The sequence below is a fragment of the Mustelus asterias genome, chromosome 5 (genome assembly GCF_964213995.1).
Source record: "Mustelus asterias chromosome 5, sMusAst1.hap1.1, whole genome shotgun sequence".
Taxonomy (NCBI): Eukaryota; Metazoa; Chordata; class Chondrichthyes; order Carcharhiniformes; family Triakidae; genus Mustelus; species Mustelus asterias.
The window spans coordinates 121,620,232-121,642,224 of NC_135805.1; the positions used below are offsets into that span (position 1 = coordinate 121,620,232).

The following is a 21,993-nucleotide window of genomic DNA, read 5'->3' on the forward strand; positions in this document are numbered from 1 at the left end:
TGTGGCTATGACTCATCTTTCATTCCCTCACCCTGCAGTATAAATATCTCCCACTTTCTATGCCTTTTAGCTTTGGCAAAGGGTCATCTGGACTCAAAATGTCAGCTTTTTTCTCTCCTTACAGATGCTGCCAGGCCTGCTGAGATTTTCCAGCATTTTCTCTTTTGGTTTCAGATTCCAGCATCCACAGTATTTTGCTTTTATCCAGTGACAAAAGTCTCCTTACAGGATGGGGGGATTCGCAGGGTAAATGTGGGAGGTTATGGGAATAGGGCCTGGATGGGATTGTGGTCGGTACAAACTCGATGGGCTGAATGACCTCCTTCTGTACTGTAAGGATTCTATGAATTCTATGATTTTTCATGGTTTTAAGTGACATCACTTTACTTTCTCTCAGTTGAGGCTTCAGCATTAAACTTCAATTCCAATTGGGTAATTTCCCATAGAAAGGACATGAAATGAAAATGTCACACTGACGAACTAAATGCTCCTAAACACAAGTGAAATTCGGTCTTGGACAAGAGTGCAAAAAGGGTGATTATGGATCGGCAGCAAGTTTTACACTCTGCCTGATTCACTTCTCCAGTCAGATTAATATTACACATTGTTTTATACATTAATATGCCATCGCAGTGCCCAATGCACGAGCTCCACAGGCCATGCATAACACTGTGCTGCAGTGTGGAATCTGGAGAAATGGACTACAAGTGTACCTGGAACGCTACCAACCAGTTCTCACCCCACCCCTGCTAAGCGAGAATCTTCCTGAAGCAGGAACACCGAAACCTGGCGTTATCGTCATAGACAACTTCCCACTTTATCACTGAAGAGAGTGACCCCAGGCAAGGGGCAGGCTTAACAGAGACATGGTTGCAGGATGGTCACGACTGGGAGTTGAATATCCAGGGGTATCAAACTGTTCGGAGAGACCGACAGGAAAGTAAGGGAGGTGATGTAGCTCTGATATTTAAGGATGATATCAGGGCGGGAGTGAGAGATGATATAGATTCTATGGAAAAAAAGGTTGAATCCATTTGGGTGGAAATTAGAAATAGTAAGGAGAAAAAGTCACTGATAGGCGTAGTCTATAGGCCACCAAATAATGACATCATGGTGGGGTGAGAAATAAACAAAGAAATAACTGGTGCATATAAAAATGGTACAGCAATTATCATGGGGGATTTTAATCTACGTATCAATTGGTCAAACCAGGTCGGTCAAGGCAGCCTTGAGGAGAAGTTCATAGAATGTATCTGCGATAGCTTCCTTGAACAGTATGTAATGGAACCGACAAGGGAGCAAGCTATCCTCGATCTGGTCCTGTGTAATGAGACGGGAATAATTAATGATCTTGCTGTTAGGGATCCTCTTGGAAGAAGCGATCACAGTATGGTTGAATTTAAAATACAGATGGAGCGTGAGAAGGTAAAATCCAATACCAGTGTCTTGTGCTTAAACAAAGGAGACTACAAAGGGATGAGGGAGGAGTTGGCTAAGGTAGACTGGAAGCAAAAACTTTATGGTGGGACAATTGAGGAACAGTGGAGGACCTTCAAAGCGATCTTTCACAATGCTCAGCAAAAGTATATACCACTGATAAGGAAGGACTGTAGAAAAAGAGATAATCCGCCATGGACATCGAAGGAAATAAAGGAGGGTATCAAATTGAAAGAAAATGCATACAAAGTGGCAAAGATTAGTGGGAATCTAGAGGATTGGGAAATCTTTAAAGATCAGCAGAAAGCCACGAAAAAAGCTATAAGGAAAGGTAAGATGGATTATGAGAGTAAACTAGTTAAGAATATAAAAACAGATAGCAAAAGTTTCTACAAATATATAAAACAAAAAAGAGTGGCGAAAGTAAACATTGGTTCTTTAGAGGACGAGAAGGGGGATGTAATAACTGGAAATGAGAAAATGGCTGAGGCATTGAACAGGTATTTTGTGTCGGTCTTTACAGTGGAAGACACAAATAACATGCCAAAAATTGATGACAGGAAGGCTATGGCAGGTGAGAACCTAGAAACTATCATTATCACGAAAGAAGTAGTGTTGGGCAAGCTAATGGGGCTAAAGGTAGACAAGTCTCCTGGTCCTGATGGAATGCATCCCAGGGTACTAAAAGAGATGGTGGGAGAAATAGCAAATGCACTAGTGGTAATTTACCAAAATTCGCTGGACTCTGGGGTGCTTCCCGCAGATTGGAAAACAGCAAATGTGACGCCACTGTTTGAAAAAGGAGGTAGACAAAAGGCAGGTAACTATAGGCCGGTTAGCTTAACTTCTGTAGTGGGGAAAATGCTTGAATCTATCATCAAGGAAGAAATAGCGAGACATCTGGATATAAATTGACAAGGTGCCGCACCAAAGACTGTTTTATAAGATAAAGGTGCACAGTGTTACGGGTAATGTATTAGCATGGATAGAGGATTGGTTAACTAACAGAAAACAAAGAGTGGGCGTAAATGGGTGTTTTTCTGGTTGACAATCAGCGATTAGTGGTGTGCCTCAGGGATCAGCGTTGGGACCGCAATTGTTTACAATTTACATAGGTGATTTGGAGTTGGGACCAAGTGTAGTGTGTCAAAATTCGTAGATGGCACTAAGATGGGTGGAAGAGCAAAGTGTGCAGAGGACGTTGAAAGTCTGCAAAGGGATATAGATAATCTAAGTGAGTGGGCGAGGTTCTGGCAGATGGAGTACAGTGTTGGTAAATGTGAGGTCATCCATTTTGGTAGGAATAACAGCAAAATGGACTATTATTTAAATGGTAAAAAATTGCAGCATGCTGCTGTGCAGAGGGACCTGGGTGTCCTTGTGCAGGAATCTCAAGGAGTTGGTTTGCAGGTGCAGCAGGTAATTAAGAAGGCAAATGGAATTTTGTCTTTCATTGCTAGAGGGATGGAGTTTAAAAAGTGAGGTTATTTTGCAGCTGTATAAGGTGCTGGTGAGGCCACACCTGGAGTACTGTGTACAGTTTTGGTCTCCTTACTTGAGAAAGGTTATACTGGCACTGGAGGGGGTGCAGAGGAGATTCACTCGGTTGATTCTGGAGTTGAGAGGGTTGACTTATGGGAGAGACTGAGTAGACTGGGGCTATACTCATTGGAATTCAGAAGAATGACGGGAGATCTTATAGAAACATAAGATTATGAAGAGAATAGATAAAATAGAAGCAGGGAAGTTGTTTCTACTGGTGGGTGAAACTAGAACTAGGGGGCATAGCCTCAAAATAAGGGGAAGCAGATTTAGGACTGAATTGAGGAGGAACTTCTTCACACAAAGGGTTTTGAATCTGTGGAATTCCCTGCCCAGTGAAGCAGTTGAGGCTATCTCATTGAATGTTTTTAAGGCAAGGATAGATAAATGTTTGAACAATAAAGGAATTAAGGGTTATGGTGAGCGGGCGGGTGAGTGGAGCTGAGTCCACAAAAAGATCAGCCATGATCTTATTGAATGGCAGAGCAGGCTTGAGGGGCCAGATGGCCTACTCCTGCTCCTAGTTCTATGTTCTTATGTAAGGTGGGCGGATGTTCTGCCTCCTCAAGATCGACCGCCCCTCCCTCCCCACAAAAAGGACCTCATTAGGATAATCGGAGTGAACTAATTTTTATGACCAAGCTTAACCTTGTGAGTAATGATATTCGTGTTTGTTCTTCACATGGTGATGTGCAATATGAGGAAATCACCTGCTTCTCTAACACTAAATTGGGCGACACGGTGACACAGTAGTTAGCACTGCTGCCTCACAGCGCCAGGGACCCGGGTTCAATTCTGGCTTGGGTCACTATCTGTGTGGCGTCTGCACATTCTCACCGTGTCTGCGTGGGTTTCCTCCGGGTGCTCTGGTTTCTTCCCACAGTCCAAAGATATGCGGGTTAGGTTGATTGGCCATGCTAAATTGACCATACAGTCAGGGGGATTAGCAGGGTAAATGTGTGGGATTACAGGAATAGGGCCTGAGTGGGATTGTGGTCGGTACAGACTCAATGGGTCGAATGGCCTCTTTCTGTACTGTAGGATTCTATGATTCTATTAATGGGCCTTAGAGAAGGAAATCTGCCGTCCTCACCTGGTCTGCAATGTGGTTGACTCTTAAATGCCCTCTGAAGTGACCTCAAGGGCAATTAGGGATGGGCAATAAATGCTAGCTTAGCCAGTGATGCCCCATTGACCAAAATAAAATAGCACAAGCATATTTAAGGGTGAACCGCCATTTTTACCACCAGTTTAACACCCTGCCTGATTTATTTTGTGTTCATGCCAGAACGGAAATATGAAATGTGGTGCAAAGTCACACAAAGATGTGGTTTCACATGGGACTTACATAAATACACTCTTTACATTGGCCTATATTGCGAGGGGGATAGAATATAAAAGCAGGGATGTCTTGATGCACCTGTACAGGGCATTGGTGAGGCCGCAGCTGGAATACTGTGTGCAGTATTGGTCCCCTTATATGAGGAAGGATATATTGGCATTGGAGGGAGTGCAGAGAAGGTTCACCAGGTTGATACCGGAGATGAGGGGTTTGGATTATGAGGAGAGGCTGAGGAGATTGGGTTTGTACTCGTTGGAGTTTAGAAGGATGAGGGGGGATTTTATGGAGACTTATAAGATAATGCGGGGGCTGGATAGGGTGGAGGCGGAGAGATTCTTTCCACTTAGTAAGGAAGTGAAAACTAGAGGACACAGCCTCAAAATAAAGGGGGGTCGGTTTAAGACAGAGTTGAGGAGGAACTTCTTCTCCCAGAGGGTGGTGAATCTCTGGAATTCTCTGCCCACTGAGGTGGTGGAGGCTACCTCGCTGAATATGTTTAAAGCGCGGATGGATGGATTCCTGATCGGTAAGGGAATTAAGGGTTATGGGGATCAGGCGGGTAAGTGGTACTGATCCACGTCAGATCAGCCATGATCTTATTGAATGGCGGGGCAGGCTCGAGGGGCTAGATGGCCTACTCCTGCTCCTATTTCTTATGTTCTTATGTTCTTATGTCTGCTGTGGGGCCTATTTCAAAATCACCATCAGAAAAAGCATCCCACAATGAGGCAGATGCACAGGTTTGCAGGGGGCAGTGGCTTTTATGTCTTATGTCTGACACTGTCAGGAAACAGAAAGAGTTTTAAATAAACTTGTTTTGTGGGTTATAATAACTCCTGGAATCAGCTGTAAAGAAATGGTGCTTTATTGCACGAAATAAAGTAAAGCACCTTACAAGCCTGTGGTGAACACAAACAGGTCCCAACCAGAACAATACAACAATCGGGGGTCTGTTTTATAAAGGGTTTAGTATATGAGTTCCATCAGGTAAGGTAATTACCAATCACCAGGGAGCTTGTATTCTACGAGTCCTAATGGGATGACCTCCCATCAAGGATTCCCCGTGCAAGTCCTGGGGATTATCATACGGGTATTGGAAATAAGGCATAGCTCTAAGTAAGTTTAATTTTTCTATTTCTGTATTTGAAAGAGTTCATAACAACAGTTTAGTTTAGATGCATGTGTGGTAATGGGAGTTTATGCGTGAAAGCAAACAGGATTTAAAGGAAAACTAGGTTGTCGCTTAGCAACCGTGGTGACCCTATGTTTGATGTTTTTGAATTTAGTTTTAAGCTGGACGCAGGAGAAGCTAGACAGGACAAGGGAGCTGCAGGAAACAGTTTTCCCAAACAAACGAAACAAGGCCCAGAAACCAGGAAGTTGGGACAAAAAGTATGTCTCAGGAAGACAGTGTAGTTAAAGAGGAAAAAAAATGATGTTGAACAATATCCAGTTGGGTGAAGTTAAAGTAAGAAGCAGCGAAAGTGCTCTGAGTTAAATAGATAGCTGCCAGATTTAAAGTGAGAAGCCAGACATCCAAGGTAAATTTTTAAAAGTTTGTTGACACCTTAATACAGCCTGTTAAGCAATGGTGTTCCATTGGCATGGTTGAGTACTTGAGAGATTGCATGGAACCTTGAGTGCATGTGGTGCTCCAGGGCAGAAGAATATTGAAAAGAAAGATTGAAATCCTGGAATTGAGTTCTTGGTGAAGGCATCCGCGAGAAAGCATTGTTTAGGGGGATATTCTAAGATACGCTTTTTCGAGGATGGAATTTGGAAACACTCTGTGGAAGTTGTATTGGGTGGCATCTGTCACTTGGTTTCAGAGTGTGGTGTGTCTGACCACATTCCACCTACTGGTTTACGTGGACTCGGTACTTAGTGAGTACATTAGAAATTAAGATGTTGTGTAACTTGTGCCATCCTTATAAATCTGTATACATTTGTAAAGGTAGTGAAAGAGTAGTGTATTATAGTTAATCTTTTCATGTTTAATAAAACGTTTTATTCTTTTGTTAATAGTTAATTAGCAGTCCTGTAACTCTGTTCAAGCATGTCTCTAAACAAAAATAAAAGTTATGGTCTATCGCGCCAGGGTCCATTCTGGGACCTGACTGTTCAGTAGTAACATCAACACCACCATCAAAGTTCTGCACCTTTGGCAAAAACTAGTCCAATTTGTCTTAGTGTTTCAAGAGGCCTTTAAAAATGTACACTTATGAAGAAGACAGAATTAGACATATTTGGCTTTGATAGTTGATTACATGAGCTCCTACCCATACAGCATGCTGGCCAACAGAGTGTGTGCCCTGCACAAAGAGCTGAGGCTTGCCAAGTGAACTGAGTGACCATTTAAACAGCTGCGTTGTAGCCTGTGATAGCAGGAAGAGGGTTTGCTAAATTCCTGCAAAGTGCAGGTTTACCTTTTGCATGTTGATTTGATGACGCAATGTTTGACCGTCCAGGAAGACAATGCAGAAGAGTACCCTCCACAAGAGAACTCTGCAAGAAGCAGCAAATCCAGAGGACTAGGATTCAAATCTATAAGAAGATTGATGTACTGAAGGGCTCCCAGGGTAAGGTTGTTTAATAGCTTGCTAGGCCCTGAAAATGCATGCCACCAACAAATGTTTTCTTAGAAGGTACTACTGCCACAGGTTAGGTACACATGGGCTATTCTGTTTGCTTCCTAAACTTCTCACACTGCAGCCAATTTGTGAAGGCCTTCTGACAGGAACTCTGTACCTGAACTGGTAGACCTATTTAGCTGACACGTGCTGGACACTTCCAGGTACATCACCAAAAAAACTAACTGGGAACTCTTGGGGACTGCGTTTCTCACTTAAAGAGGAAAAAAGGCAGGGGAAGGTGGTTGGAGGGCTGCAATGGGTCCCCAGCATCAGTCTGAGGGAACATAGTGAATCTCAACATTCAGATAAGCATTTTTAAAAAGCACACTTTTAAAAAGCACACTTTTTGGTAGCGACCTGAAGGTTTCCCTGAAAAAGGACAGCCCGAACAAACCAATTTTGACAGGAACTCTCAAACAGGCCTTAAGCCTCTAAAGTGGGTACACTGAGTAGAATAGCCAGTACCATTTCTAGACAGGATTGCAGTAGTAGTCAGTGTTAATGGAATTAAATCAGTCTCTGGAATACATAGGGACCAACACTGGGGTAAAGAAAGATGAATGCAAAGGAATTTTAATAAGTGGATTAGTGCCAGTGTGTCTAGAGAACAGGAAGGGAGTTTGCTGGAATAATGGATCTCTGTACCTTAATAAATAGATGAAGTGATTCATACATGGAGAATGTTGGAACAACAATAAAACAACAGGAAGACTTATCAACATGCACACATTGGAAAGACAAGTATTGAGCAATGTGTATCAGCTGAATGTACTTAACCGCATGCAGAGAGGAACATGTTTAAGTGGAATAATTACCCTTATAAAGGCACTGCATTCCAGAATATTTACCTAGTTTTGTACAAGGCCAAAGTGAGCAGTCAAGGCAACATCACTTGCAGGTCCCGGTGAGGTCTTTGGGTGTGAATAATGGTGGGACAGGAGTCATGGGCACCAACATGTGATGGGTTCTTAATGTGTTCATGTTCTTAATGTTAATGTTATGTTCAGGAACAATTATTAATCAGACACACTTTTGTCTCTTGAGTCCACATACCACTGGCAAAAGTGAGGGATAATGAATCATCTTGAAAGAATAGACAAGGGCCCTGGGCGCCTATGTTTGCCAATACCACTATGGTGGGTGGTGCATTTTAAGCTTGTAGTGATCTCACTCTTTAGGACCCATTTTCTGGAAGACAAAAATCACCAGAGGCCATTTTGTGAGGATGTTAGTGCCTGCAATGAATGAGTAGACAGGTCATGGCACCGATTGGATGCCAGCACTGCCATTTTGGAGTCTGAAGCTCCAGTTAATGGCCTCCCTTAAACTCGCGCTGCCAAGCCAGTGTTCAACAGCAGCTCTATTTAAAGGAATCGTCATCTTCTTAAAGGTTAGTTCCTGGTTGATTTTTTCTGGCTGCTGCTTCAATTCAACAGACCTTTGGTGCTTTCTGCAGTTGTTTCAAGTTGCATACGTTTGCAGGGAGTGGTGTTTCAATACTTAAATTTTTGCTGACTTCAGAACATTTGCGTAGTTCATTTGATCCCAGACAAAGTTGTGATAGTCGGCCTTCCTCTCGGGATGGGGTATGACTTGGAGGAAGAAGTGAGGTCACGCAGAGCAAGACAGGCTGCTGGAAGTTGGAGGAGGAGGGTGGTGAGAAGGGCTATCAGTAGGAGGTTATATCCACGCAGGGTGTTCAGTAGCAATTCCTCTTCCTGAACCCCAGTAATGATCATTCTATGCAATAGAACAAGAACAAAGAACAAAGAACAACACAGCACAGGAACAGGCCCTTCGGCCCTCCAAGCCCGCGCCGCTCCCCGGTCCAGGATTGAATCCTGAATCCAGGATCCCCACCCAATTTTCCAGCCTATCTACATACCAATATCCTATCCACCGAGCTGTCCCTCACAGCTACGATGCTTTGTTCATTACAACCTATTAACTTACCCCCACCCCCCCATTCCAGACCATGTGATCTCCAGGGAGAGGCGAAAACCCAGAGTGAAAAACCCCAGGGCCAATATGGGGAAAAAAAAATCTGGGAAATTCCTCTCCGACCCCCTGAGGCGATCGAAACGAGTCCAGGAGATCACAATGGCCCCGATCGGAAAATGCTTCCCAACCCTAGTCATTTCCACTTCCACGAACACCATATGAATCCCCTGCCCCCGAGACAGGTTCCCAACTATCCGCAGTCTCACTCTGTACTGGCACCAGCAAGATGATCGTAGAATGAAGCCTTGAAACGAGAAACCAGGAACAATTAGCCCGCGCCGCTCCCTGGTCCAATGTCTGCACTTCACTAAGGATGTCCTCACTGGTATCTGTCACATGCTGTAGCTACAACTACAAGCTCGAAGCAAGCCGAGGATCATGTTGCCAGTGGTTCTGAAGGTGACAATGGCCAATAGTCTGTATGCATCTGGATTCTTCCAGGCTGGAGCTGGAGATATTTGCAACATTTCCCAGTTTAACATTCACTGCTATGTAGGAGTGGGAGGCTGCTGAGATTCAGTGTTAGAAGAGTCATGACTATGTTTCCTTCTCTCTTACCTGAGAGAAGCAAGTAGAACTGACAAGTGGCTTTTCTGGGATTGCCAGCTGCCCCATGGTGCAGGGTGCCATTGACTAGACACACATTGCTTTTGAGGCGTCATATGTCAACTTTGCCATGTACTGGAAAAAGAAGGAATCCACTCCAGCCCAGTATCCCAGCAACAATCGTGATGCATTCACTCTGTGGCAGGCATTGTTCCAGCTACATCTGAATCACCATTGCAAACCAAAAGATGGCGCCATAACAACCAGGGCTATTCTCTGACGACCTGGCTGATGATCCCATTGCACAACCCATATACACCATGTGCAGATTGGATACAATGGAAGCAATGCTGCTACATAAAATGTGATCGAACAGGCTACTGGTGTGCTAAAATGATGCTTCTGCTGCCTGGACCACTCTGGAGTAGCCCTGCTGTGCTCAATATGTGGGTCTCAAGATTTGAAGTAATCTGTTGTATGCTGCACAACCTTGCCATGCTGGGGGGAACAGCACCTTCCACAATATAGGCATCAGTGGAGGAGGACAAACATGAAGAGGAGGGGCAGCAGCCCCTTTTTCCTCAGGCTGGCCTTGAACAAATGGTGAGTATGATACCAGTATCCCCAAGTTCCCATTAACCAACAGTCTCTCTCTGTCGTTGACCATCACAGCATCCGCTTGACCCTAATGCAGAAACCTAAACCACCACAAAGTAAACATTCCTGAGCAGGTTGGCTGACAGACAGCAGCAAGGACCCTGGCAGGATGGCAGTAGTGAGAAGACACTACTCTCAGTTGTCCACCCTGAGAGGACAACAGGTTCTTGTTCCATGGAGCCACTGCCCTTCCCCTAGGGCTGCATCTCAGCAATCCCAGTGATCGCCTGGAGGCCTGTTTGCTGAGCGACTCTGAGACCCTGAAGGCCCCTCAAGGACTGATGTCCACAGCCATCCTGGCATCACTCTGGGCCTGCAGATCAGCGAGCTGACATTGCGTGACAGAACTCTGCTATGTCCATTGCAGCATTCAAACATGGAAGGGCATCTGCTTCTGCTGCAATAACAACGGCCATCAGATGTTATGTCATGTTTGGGTCCACATGTGCTAATGGAGTTGGCCAGAGTTGCACACTGGGAAGGAAGAGCTTCAAACTCTGTGTCATCTTGGTGCTGGACTCCTCCATGCTCCTTGACATTAACTGAAGGCTTTCTGGACAGGTTTCCCAATGCAGAAAGTATTTTGTTGTACATATGCATCAATGTTCTTCTGTAGGATGCACCATCAAAGGCCTCCATGCAACCTCAGCACTGGTGCTCTCAGCCCGGGTTCTCACTAAATACAGATCCCACCTCTATCATCTCCTTTAAATGATACACCTTGCCAGTTGCTGAGCTGAAATACTTGCATTTATGTAGCACCTTTTGTGACTGCAGAATGTCCTAAAGCACTTTACAGCCAAGTCTGATCACTGTAGGAACTATGGTAGCCAATTTGCACAAAGCAAGCTCCCACAAAGATCCATGTGCTCATCTCTTTTTGAAATCTTGATGGAGGAATTAATATTGACCAGGATATTGTGGATGACTCATCTGCTCTTCTTTGAACTGGTTCCATGAGATCTTTTACATCTACATGAGAGAGCAGACAGGGTTTCAGTTTAACATCTAATCCAAAAGATTGCATTTCCAACAGAACAGTATTCCCTTTGTATTGCACTGAAGAGTCATCTTTGATTTTGTGTTGAAGTTCTGGAGTGGGACTTGAATCCCCACCTTTGGGGTAAGAGTTCAACCAACTGAGGCAATGCTGGCACCAGTAAGAGATTGAGAACATCTATGGGTGTGATCTTACCTGCTGTTCATGCCACACCCCTGCTGCAGCTAGGTTAGAGAATTTGGCTGCCAGGTTACACTGCTTGGGTATCTGAGAGGAGAAAGACATATAGGTTGGGCATCAGTGCAGGGAGAGTGTTAAAAAGGAAGCAATGTATGCTTCTTGCATCTGCGGCTTGTAAAACAGAGTGTAGGATGTTGGGGACGTGGAATGTGAGAAGGATTAAGAATGAGGATGCTGTCACCTTTGATAGTATCAGCCCTGCCACTGCCCATGGCTTGAACAATGGGATTCGGAACATCTTGTGGACACCAGTCCTTGAGGTGCACCTATGCCCTCTGGTTAGTTCCTGCTGCCTCCAATTGTGTGCTACCTTGTCTTCCATATGAGAGAGAAGTATATCAGTGTTGTGTAAGGAGATCTCCACATCGTGTAAGGAGGGACAGGCTACTGGTAGGTTCTGGTATTTAAGGTGCATCACTGGCCGACTATTTGTATAAAATCAATTGAACTTCATGCGGCATTATATGCAGATCCTTGGCATTGACCACCATGACATTGCTTTCTGAGTAGGCTTCCTTGTCCCTGTAGGACATGAGGAGAGATTGAGTCAGTTGGGATTATATCCACTGGAGTTTAGAGAGTGCAGGGGAATCTCAGAGAAACCTATACTTATAGAAACCTATAGACTAACAGGACCAGACAAGGTCAATGCAGGAAGGATGTTCGTGTTGGCCAGGGGAGTCCAGAACCAGTGGTCACAGCCTAGGAATACACATAAACCATTTAGGACTGAGATGAGGAGGGATTTCTTGATCCAGAGATTGGTGAACCTGTGGAATTCTTGACCACTGAAATCAATTGAGGCCAAAACATTGTATGTTTTCAAGAATGAGTTAGGTACAGCACTTGCGGCTAAAGGGATCAAAGGATATGAGGGAAAGCAGGAACAGTTTACTGAGTTGGATGATCAGTAATGTTCATAATGAATGGTGGTGCAGGTTGAACAGCCTACTCCAGCTCCTATTTTCTATGTTTCTATTTCTCCTCCGTTTCACCTCCTCCACCAATGCCTCCAGTGCAGTAGCTGAAAACCATGGAGCTCACTCTCTCATGTTTCACAGGCTATACTTACTTCCTGTGTGGCAGCCACAGGAGCAGATCAACCATTGATGGTGGCTGATGATACAATTTGTATTCCAGGAAGTTTTATGAAGGAAAAAGCATGAATAAGAGATATTAATAGAAAGGACAGACTTTCTTCTTTGTGTAAAGTTAATTTAAGAAGTAATTTTGTAAATGGAATTGGGGCGGCATGGTGGCACAGTGGTTAGCACTGTTGCCTTACAGCTCCAGGGACCTGGGTTCAATTCCCAGCTTGGATCACTATCTGTGTGGAGTCTACACATTCTTCCCCTGTCTGTGTGGGTTTTCTCCGGGTGCTCCGGTTTCCTCCCACAGTCAAAAGATGTGTGGGTGAGGTTGATTGGACATGCTAAATTAACCCTTAGTGTTCCAGGATGTGATAAGTTAAAGAGATTAGCAGGGTAACTAAGCGGTGATAGGGCCTGGGTAGGATTGTTGCAGTGCAGACTCGATGGGCCAAATGGCCTTCTTCTGCACTGTAGGGTTTCTATGATTTCTATGAATTATCATGCGAAATATTCCTAAATTACCAATTGAAGGAATAGATTTCATCCTAGGTAATGATTTGCCTTTTAGAGAAAGTAATGCGATGACAACTATATTGCAACAACCATGGTGATCTTAAACTTTTGAAAACAACTGTGAAAAAAAATGAGGCACTTCTTTTTTCATGTTATATAAATGTTTTTTCTTGTTAAAATTAGTTAGCGCTCCTGTGGTTCTGTTCCTCCACATTTTATGAAGAAAACGTTATGGAGCGGGGTTCTCCGGTCTCCCAGCCACTTGTTTGGTGCATTGTTTGCTAGCGGCTGGATTCTCTGCTGCCGCCGCTGTTAATGGGAATTCCCATTGACATCACCCCATGCTGGCAGGAAACCCACGGCCAAGGGTGCGCTCCCAGCAGGACCAGAGAATAAATTCCGGCCATGGTCTTTTGAGCCAGGGTTCCATTCTGGGATCTTCCCATCCAATTATAACATCAACTGGGTTTGTGACACACCCTGTTGATGCAAGAGCCAATCAACAGTGGCGTTATTTCTGCTGGAGGCTGAAAGCATTGTAAACAATAAACAGCATGGGTTTGGCATGCTGCCTATACTACATTGAACAGGCGTGTGTTCATCATGTATCTCAAATCCCCATGGCAATGGTCAGAGGTTATCCAGTGTAAATATTGATTCACCATGACCACTAATCCTGAGTAAGGTAATATCCTTCATTATATTCAACTTTTACATACACCAGTAGTAGTCATTTTAATAGAAACCTATACATCAACAATTATCTTTTGTGATTTGCTAGTTTTATCCAGTTGCCAGATCTTCCCAAATAGCTGCTGAAGTCCTCATTTTGGCCAGAGAAAACAGCAGCTGGAGTATCTAACTTCTCCCCTCTTGAGTTGGTTCTCCATATCTCTGGAAGCAACCTAATTTACTGTACAGCACTGATGCTGAAGGCAGGATTGGTACCAGACTGAGCACACTGACAAGCCAGGAAATAAATACTATCTTCAGTATGTGTTAACACATAAGTAGCAGTAAACTACCCATGTGCATGTGTTATGTGCTTCACTGGATTATAAATAGGCTGGCACAACGATTTAAGTTTAGTAAAGATTTTAATTCTTTGAATTGAGTGCATCTGCAGATGTTACAACTGATGAATGTACAAGTTACTCAGACACAGGTTAAACCAGCACACTCATAATTAAAGTTTAATTTTTAAAAATGTAATGTGACATTTGAGAGCAGCATTAACCCGGTAGATTCAGTGCCTGTATGAAAATAAAGATACAGAACGTCATACTTAATTAAGACAACCAGAACAGCTAAGCTTAGAGTTTGTAGTGTATGTAGCCTTTGATTAAAACCCCACAAACTAAGCGTTGGCTTTTCTTTTGAGATATGCAAGGGAAACCCAGTGTAAGGTTTTGAAGAACCCTTGACATTTACTCTCCACTAAAACTGAAAAGGAAAACAGTGCTTCAGCAAATCGAGCAAGTCTCCACTATGGTTGCATGTTCTGGCTCATCTAAAGATACTGCTCTTTGATAGTCCATGGTATGTACATGCTTTCTTATGCAGTATTTCACTGTCTAAGCAGAGTCAGGATTCTATTCCTGGCTTTGCAGCGGTTAAATCAATCACAAACCTAAATGGAGTTGGAGACCCTGACTGTTTTGCAATTCCACCATTGATAACTCAATATTCAAACGTTTTGCTCCCATTATGAACTTTAGAAATGGAATCAGAAAATGTACATTGGCTATTCTCCTGTTCTAAGGCTACTAAAATGCACCATCACCTGATCAAATTAGTACTTTTCAGGATTTTTTTTCCCACAAAGTGAACTGATTAGAAAGAGAAGGTCCAAATGCTGGGATTTCCATGTTCAGTTTCAGTAGCTTTTGTCCAAATAGGAAATTTCAGGTGGAATATGGGTTATAATTTGCTACAACCTCAGCTGTTTTTGTAAAAAAAACAGATTGCAGTTTCATTAATGTGCGTTGGGTGCTTGGTCTTGCTTTTAAAACTAAAGTTGTTGTGGTACATTTTGGACATCTTTTGTCTCAACGGATGTTTACATACTGGCATTCCTTAGGTGAGGTATATGCAAACCCTGTTCCAGGTGAATGAGAAAGGAACCTGAATTGTGTTCTCTACCATTCAACTATATTCTCTGTATGAATTGGCTAAAGTGCAGTGATTACACGGTGTTATTCACAGGTAGGGTCACTGTGGTGAAAGAATCGCACACTGTTTATAACACCACCAAAAATAATTATATTCACTTAAAGGGATCAGGGATTTTAGAGGAAAAAGATCATAGTTAGGGATAACTTTTCATTAGGTCTGACATTGTCTCATTAGTAATAGAGATCAATATGTTGTTTGCTTAAAAATGTATCAATGTATCTGTTCATGTAATTTTGAAGCATTTGAGACTTACTAGTTATTAACAAATATTTACTTCAAATATATAGGAGAGAATAAGGATCATCACATTGCAAATTAGAAACTACATGAACTTTTTCTTTCTTTGCACAGAGTTCACCAACACATTGAGTAAGCTTGCAGCAAAGCTTTGGACCCTGCAATTTATTTTTAAGGCATATGTGTAACTGCACAAGTTATTTAAAGAGACACTGCTGCATAACTGTTACACTTCAAACTCACTGGGTACCTCACAGAAACATCAGCTTGTCTTGATAATTCAAGATTTGCGCTGCAATTTTAAAACAAAATAATTTAAACTGAAGAGTCAGCTTACCGGTGGGTCCCATAGGTAAGGGCTGTGACTCTCGGGAGCAGATTTCCCAGTCCACCTACTCTGGTGAATGTGGACATTAGCTCTTCTCTTTACTACCCACCCATGGCAATAAATTCCCGATTAAAAATTTAATGCATTGCACCAGAATCAAGTCAGCATGAAGACTATCTTGAACTGAAAACTCCCTAGCTAGTTACTGATTCTCGTTCGCTCACTCACAAAAAGGACAAGTCAGCAAATGATTCAACTCGTGTTCCACTCAGGTCACACTTCGGGGGGGATCATTTTTGTTATAAGCTAACAGCGGGGCCGCTGCACATACAGAACAATACGCCAGATAAGCAGCGGCAGATGTACAGCAATGATTTGCATTTTGGAATTAACGAGACCATCACTATGTGTACACCGTATGACCTGGCTGTATCAACTCAGGTAGAATTACAGTGTTTAATTCACCTAACTCACATTAGTAAGTAATTGTAACAATAGAATTAAGTTACCTCATATTCTTTAGTTTTGCATGGTGTGCCACAAAGAGGCTACATGCCACACATAGGATTAGGACTACATGCCCTAACCCTAATGCCACACAGCAAGCACTTCAAAATAGGGAAGTAAACCTGTGGCAGTATGTGTCAGTTTAACTCAACCCAGTTTTTTTTAAAGAGCCATGAATGCTGGCAACCTGAAATCAAAATAGAAAATGTTGAAGCTACAAAGGTCAGTCAGCACCCTTCTCTCTCGGATGTTCACCGGACTACTCTGCAAATTCAACCTTTTCTGTTTCTATCTAAACCGTGCATAGGGCTTTCAGCTCTTCCTCACATGTAGAGTGTCCAGTCATCTAATAAACTGCAGCTTAAATTCTGCAATAACAGAGAAAACCATCTATAGGCAACAATCCTTGAACAAACGACAGTCATGGAAATTCCTGAGAGGATTGGCGTTTTGGGTGAGTGTAAGAAGTACACATGATGAAGAGCTTCTAATCTGGAACTTGGTTCATTGGCAAAAATGGAAACTGAAGAGTTGTGTGAGATGGTTGACCATTCAGTCAAACTGGACACACTTAGTACAAGGACAAGGGTGGATAAGCTAAGCAGGTTTCTATTGTCGGTGAGTCGTTTGCACTAAAGGGAAATTGACTGCCTGAAACACATCCATGAAGCACTCAGTCATCTGTTTCTACACTGTGGCATCAATGCACCATCCTACTTCATTAAAACCAGCAAGCTGAGTATTTATAATTAAGAAAGAGTATAGGATTCTTGAAACATTTTAAACGTAATAATTATGCAGCAATGCAACTTTAGATGGAACTAAGGCATATGGGTAAACACCCTGTGCCAAATTATCTTTTAGTTGAAACATATAAATATGGTTTAAGATTAAAGTGAATACAAGACAGTACCTAACACACAAATAAGCAGTAAGGCAACAACAGTGTTGTAAACTAAAATCAACCACATTTTACCTGATTCACACTGGGGTCCATTGCTCTAGTTCAGGAAATAATCTAACATTTTTAAAACTATATAGGGCTGATATGATATTCAGTACCTTTCTACCACTTAGGTACTCTTTCGCACAGGAAATTTCTCTAAATTCATTTTCTCTATTGATCACAACAATATTCAGTTCCAAATTCCTACCCTATATGGCTATATAATGCAGGACTGGATATAGTTAACACGTTGGTAACTTTTGAAATTGCCTTAGAACATCACAAAAATCTTAATATGCTGACAAAACACGGTTCTAGCCCTGGGATCCATCTTAGTGAGTTTTCTTTTCTGAATAATGGTCCATCTGTGTAGAAAGGCCATTTGTGTGTCCATTCGCAGCTATTGTAGAACCATTTAGACAGTCTTTCCTTTTGAAAGCACTCTTTTTCTTGTAGGTCTGAAATTGTTCAAGCATAAAAGGGAAAATAAATGAATGGGGTCTCTTTTGCAAAGCATAGCACAGTCAGCCCACTTACAGGCAATTCTAATGAATGAGTACCTTGTACACAAGCAATTCTTCTTAAGAATTCAGATAAAGGTGTACTTGTATGCAATCCCATAATATATAAAGAACAGTGAAAGTCTTTCCCCCACTTTCTTGCATTTTATGTAGTCGAATCTAGTTTTGTAAAATGGGCCTTCTATAGTGAGGCAAGCTTCAAATTTTACTGGGAACTATATTTAATGGCTGAAGCCAATTTTCAACCCCCTCCCCTCCCCCACCCCCAACACCTGGCCAGAGTGACGACTCGACCAGATGGTGCAGTGGGCATCTGGCAGCAGGAGATCACTGGAGGGACAATCCCTGTCAGTCAGAAGGCTTTAGGCGCAATGGGAAGGGGGGTAGAAAAGTCTCCTATATGAGGTTCCAAGGAATGCTCCCATCCCTCCTGACCCTACAAGGAAACCCAAAATAGAAATCTAAAAACATTGACCCTTTGCACCCCTTCTAGGTCAGGGTTCAACTCCCGACAGGTTTTCCTCACAGCGAAGCAAGCCATTACTGAAACGCACCCCCAACCCCACTCTGCACAGGCCTTTAACTAGTAATACTGATTGAAAGAAGAAGGTGGACACGCCAGGAAAGGAAAGGGATCAGTGAGGCTAAGTGACTTATTTTAATTACCCTCCCAGTCCCTCCTGCCAGATTTCCATCAGCAAGTTAAAATTGGGACCTGACTTTCTCCAGCTTGGATAGCAAGTGACTAACCATGATTTAGTGGGAGCATGAATACTATAACTGAGCAATCAATCCTGCTTGCACTTTATAGGTAAGTCAAATTCACAGTCAGGTTGTCCTAACTACAGGTAGCCATCAATATAGATGCTTGGAAAGCAACTATCTCCCTCAAGGCCTCACATTACAGATGCCAACTTCAAAATGCCAAACTATATTGAAAAGCAGATTGAAGGGCATTTTTTTTTCTGACCTAGAGGAGGCGTGAGGCGGGATTTTCCGGTCCCTCTTGCCAGTGGGATCTTTCAGTCCCGCTGAGGTCAACAGAGATTTGAATGGCTCACCATACCTGCCGCGGAGAGACTCGCTGCGGCCGGACTGGAAAATCCCGGCCCTGGTAAGTCTGAAACTTTTCCTCGCAATGTGGATGTAACATGCTCCAAGATGACCTGGGATTTGGTGAGGCACCACATCAATTGTTTTCATACCAGTAATTCTTTGCCAGGTTATATATACATTGTATGTCATTATGGCTGAGAGATTGTTCAAGTGATCTGCTCTCCTTCTATTACGCTCTTTAAACTGCTAAAAATGCTCTAGGGACTGGCCTGACAAGGCTACGCCGAGTTACAGTGAGAGACTGGGAAAATCCCCATAGAAGTTCACGAGCAGTGTGCTTTTAATAATCTAAAGCTGTATTTGTGAATTTATAATTCGATCATTGGCCTTATCAATGGGCCTATATGGTAGAAATGTATTTACCCTGTACCTACAATACTGTTATTTTTGAAATGATTTTTAAAAAACCTTTGAAGCCATTCTGTAATATGTCCTGATGCCATTTTCTGCTGTTTAGGGCCAACATGAACGGAGGGGAAGTTCATTCAGATGGTTTCTGAAGGAAGTGACTCTGAATGAGAGGCCCAATCGCTCTGACTTCCTTTGATGAAGTGCCATGCCAAGTGGCCTGAGAAGCTATGACATGATGACTTCCAAAAAGCCTTGGACAAAGTTCTGGATGAAAGATTTTCAGATAGACTAAAGGCTGTGAAGATCCAGGGGACATTTTTGTCATGGATAAGGATTTAGCCTAAGGGTAGAAAGCAACTACTTGTTTTTAAAGTTATTATGTTGGGGGCAGGAGGCAGGGGGAGGGGATACCCCCTCAGCTCAGTGTTGGGACACTGTTCTAATTGACAACAATGGTTTAAATTCCGAAGCTCAATATAAACTGGTCAAGTTTACAGGTGATACGAGGAACACTGGAATTGATGGATGCAGATCATAAATTAAAGTATATATTACACAAAAAAATTAGGGGGAGAACAAAGACAGATGAAGTTTAATGTAATAACTGTGAAGTATATTTCATAGGAAGGAAATGGTCAACAGAAGTACCTCATGTTTAAGCTAACGTTAAATGTGATCTAGCTTGTTTGGCAGACTTGATGCTCAAAATGTTCAGGCAATGAAGAGCAGCAATCAGCAAAGTCAACAGAATTTACATGCCCTGAACAGTGGACTAGAAGTCAGAAATAGCTCTGCTCAAGCCACACAGTACTCTCATCAGGCCATACTTGACCACCAAGTTACAAAACATTGATATTAGGGTTTCCTGCAATGGTTGGTGGCAGAATGGAAAAGAGCCTTAAGCCTCGTCCCTAGCGTCAAATATTGGAGTCATAAGAAAAGACTGGATAGACTTGGGCTTTTGACTGTCAAAAGAATGTGCCTGCGAGTTAATCTTATATAAGTATGTAAGAGTTAACAGAATGGAAAAGATAAATCCACAAAACCACTTGAAATTCAATCATGAGAGCAGCTTAAGCGGGCATAGTTCAAACTAGTAAAAGGCATCTTTACAACTGATATCAAAGAGTTCTTCTCTACACAAAGAGAGATGATGCATTGAAAAGACTCCTGGAAAGAACACTAGAGGCAAAAGCCCTAGATGCTGCAATAGACTCTCTGAAATGGGTCAAACACTTTTCCTCATCCTCACTTACCTGGCAATTTTGTTAAGTGATTTATTTACAGTAGTTAAGATGACTAGTTAGAATAAATACAGTTGACTTGAGGTCTTATTTCTCAGTTGGTACTTCCCCCCAAAATAGCCCAGTATCTGACAAGTACCAAATGATAGGCCACTTTGATTTTTAAAAAAGTATTACATGTATTTACAAATCTTTGAAAACTGTGCTTCCACTCATATGTCCCGGATACAATTTAAAGTAATAAATGGTATAGGAGGGCAGATTATTTAAATAGCCATTAACGTTATCACTTACCTGAATATAGAAATTAGTGAAGAGAATAATCAGAGAGATCATGTAGCCGATCTGGAAATACAGCCAGCCACTTGGAAATCCACATGGCCAGATAACACCAAAACTGGTCTGAATTATTGTTAGAACAAATTGGAGCTGAAAATATTGGGGAAAAAAAATAGAATCTGTGTCTTAAAAGCAATAAGCAAAGACAAATAAAATACCATCTTTGGAGTGCTATTCTAAACTACTGAACGAGTACTGCGATGAGTAACTCACATCCTGACTCCCCAAAGTCTGTCCACCATCTACAAGGCACAAGTCAGGAGGGTAATGGAATATACTCCCCACTTGCCTGGATGGGTGCAGCTCTGACAACACTCAAGAAGCTTGACACCATCCTGTACAAAGCAGCCAGCTTGATTGGCACCACATCCACAAACATCCCCTCCCTCCACCACCAATGCTCAGTAGCAGCAGTGTGTACTATCTACAAGATGCACTTCAGCAATTCACCAAAGATCCTTAGCCAGCACTGAGGATTGACAGCATTGACAGCAATTACAGCTCTATCACTTCCATCTAGAAGGACAATGGCAGCAGATACATGAGAACACCACCACCTGCAAGTTCCCCTCCAAGCCACTCACCATCCTGACTTGGAAACATATTGCCATTCCTTCGCAGTCATTGGGTCAGAATCCTGGAATTCCCTCCCTAACGGCATTGTGGGTCAACCCACAGCACATGGACTGCAGCGATTCAAGAAGGCAGCTCACCACTAACTTCTCAAAGGCAATTAGGGATGGGCAATAAATGCTGGCCAGCCAGCGATGCCCATGTCCCATGAATGAATAAAAATAACAGGCAGAGCAATTCTATTTTTTGTTAATAACTTGCTAATTTAATTTAATACAGGAGCTTTGGCCTATTTCATGAATTGACAACATTGGATGTCTATCTGTGTAATGTTGAGGGATCAGCTTGATAACTAAAGTTGAAGTTTGTGTGGAGGCAAATTTTGTTGGAGCTGATCACATGCTCTGTCATAATTGACCAAACCTACTTACACCTGGAAACAGGGTTTCTGCTGTACTGCCAGTAAAGTAACTGCAGTCAGCTATTGCTGCTTGTTAGCACTGCTGACAACTCCTGTCACAATTTTCACATGCCAAATGTCAGACTGTAATTTTATCTTTTTTTTTGTGCATCTAAATTAAGCCCATTACCAGCCCCACAATCCAGATTCCTTCTTTAACATAGATCTCGATTTGTGACGTCTTTCTTGTTTAA

At 42.6% G+C, this 21,993-nt stretch overlaps 1 protein-coding gene across 4 annotated transcripts in view; it reads right to left on the reverse strand.

Annotated features, from left to right (window-relative positions):
- Window positions 1-14,080: 14,080 nt before the first annotated feature.
- elovl5 (ELOVL fatty acid elongase 5) overlaps window positions 14,081-21,993 on the reverse strand; it is a 107,788-nt gene continuing 99,875 nt past the window's right edge. For all 4 annotated transcript variants that reach the window (XM_078213279.1, XM_078213278.1, XM_078213280.1 and 1 more), the window contains 2 exons: window positions 20,722-20,856; window positions 14,081-17,653 (listed from right to left, as the gene is read on the reverse strand). In XM_078213279.1, the coding sequence (XP_078069405.1) occupies window positions 17,528-17,653; window positions 20,722-20,856 (261 nt within the window). In that variant the 3' untranslated portion in view covers window positions 14,081-17,527. The remainder of the gene's footprint in view (window positions 17,654-20,721; window positions 20,857-21,993) is intronic.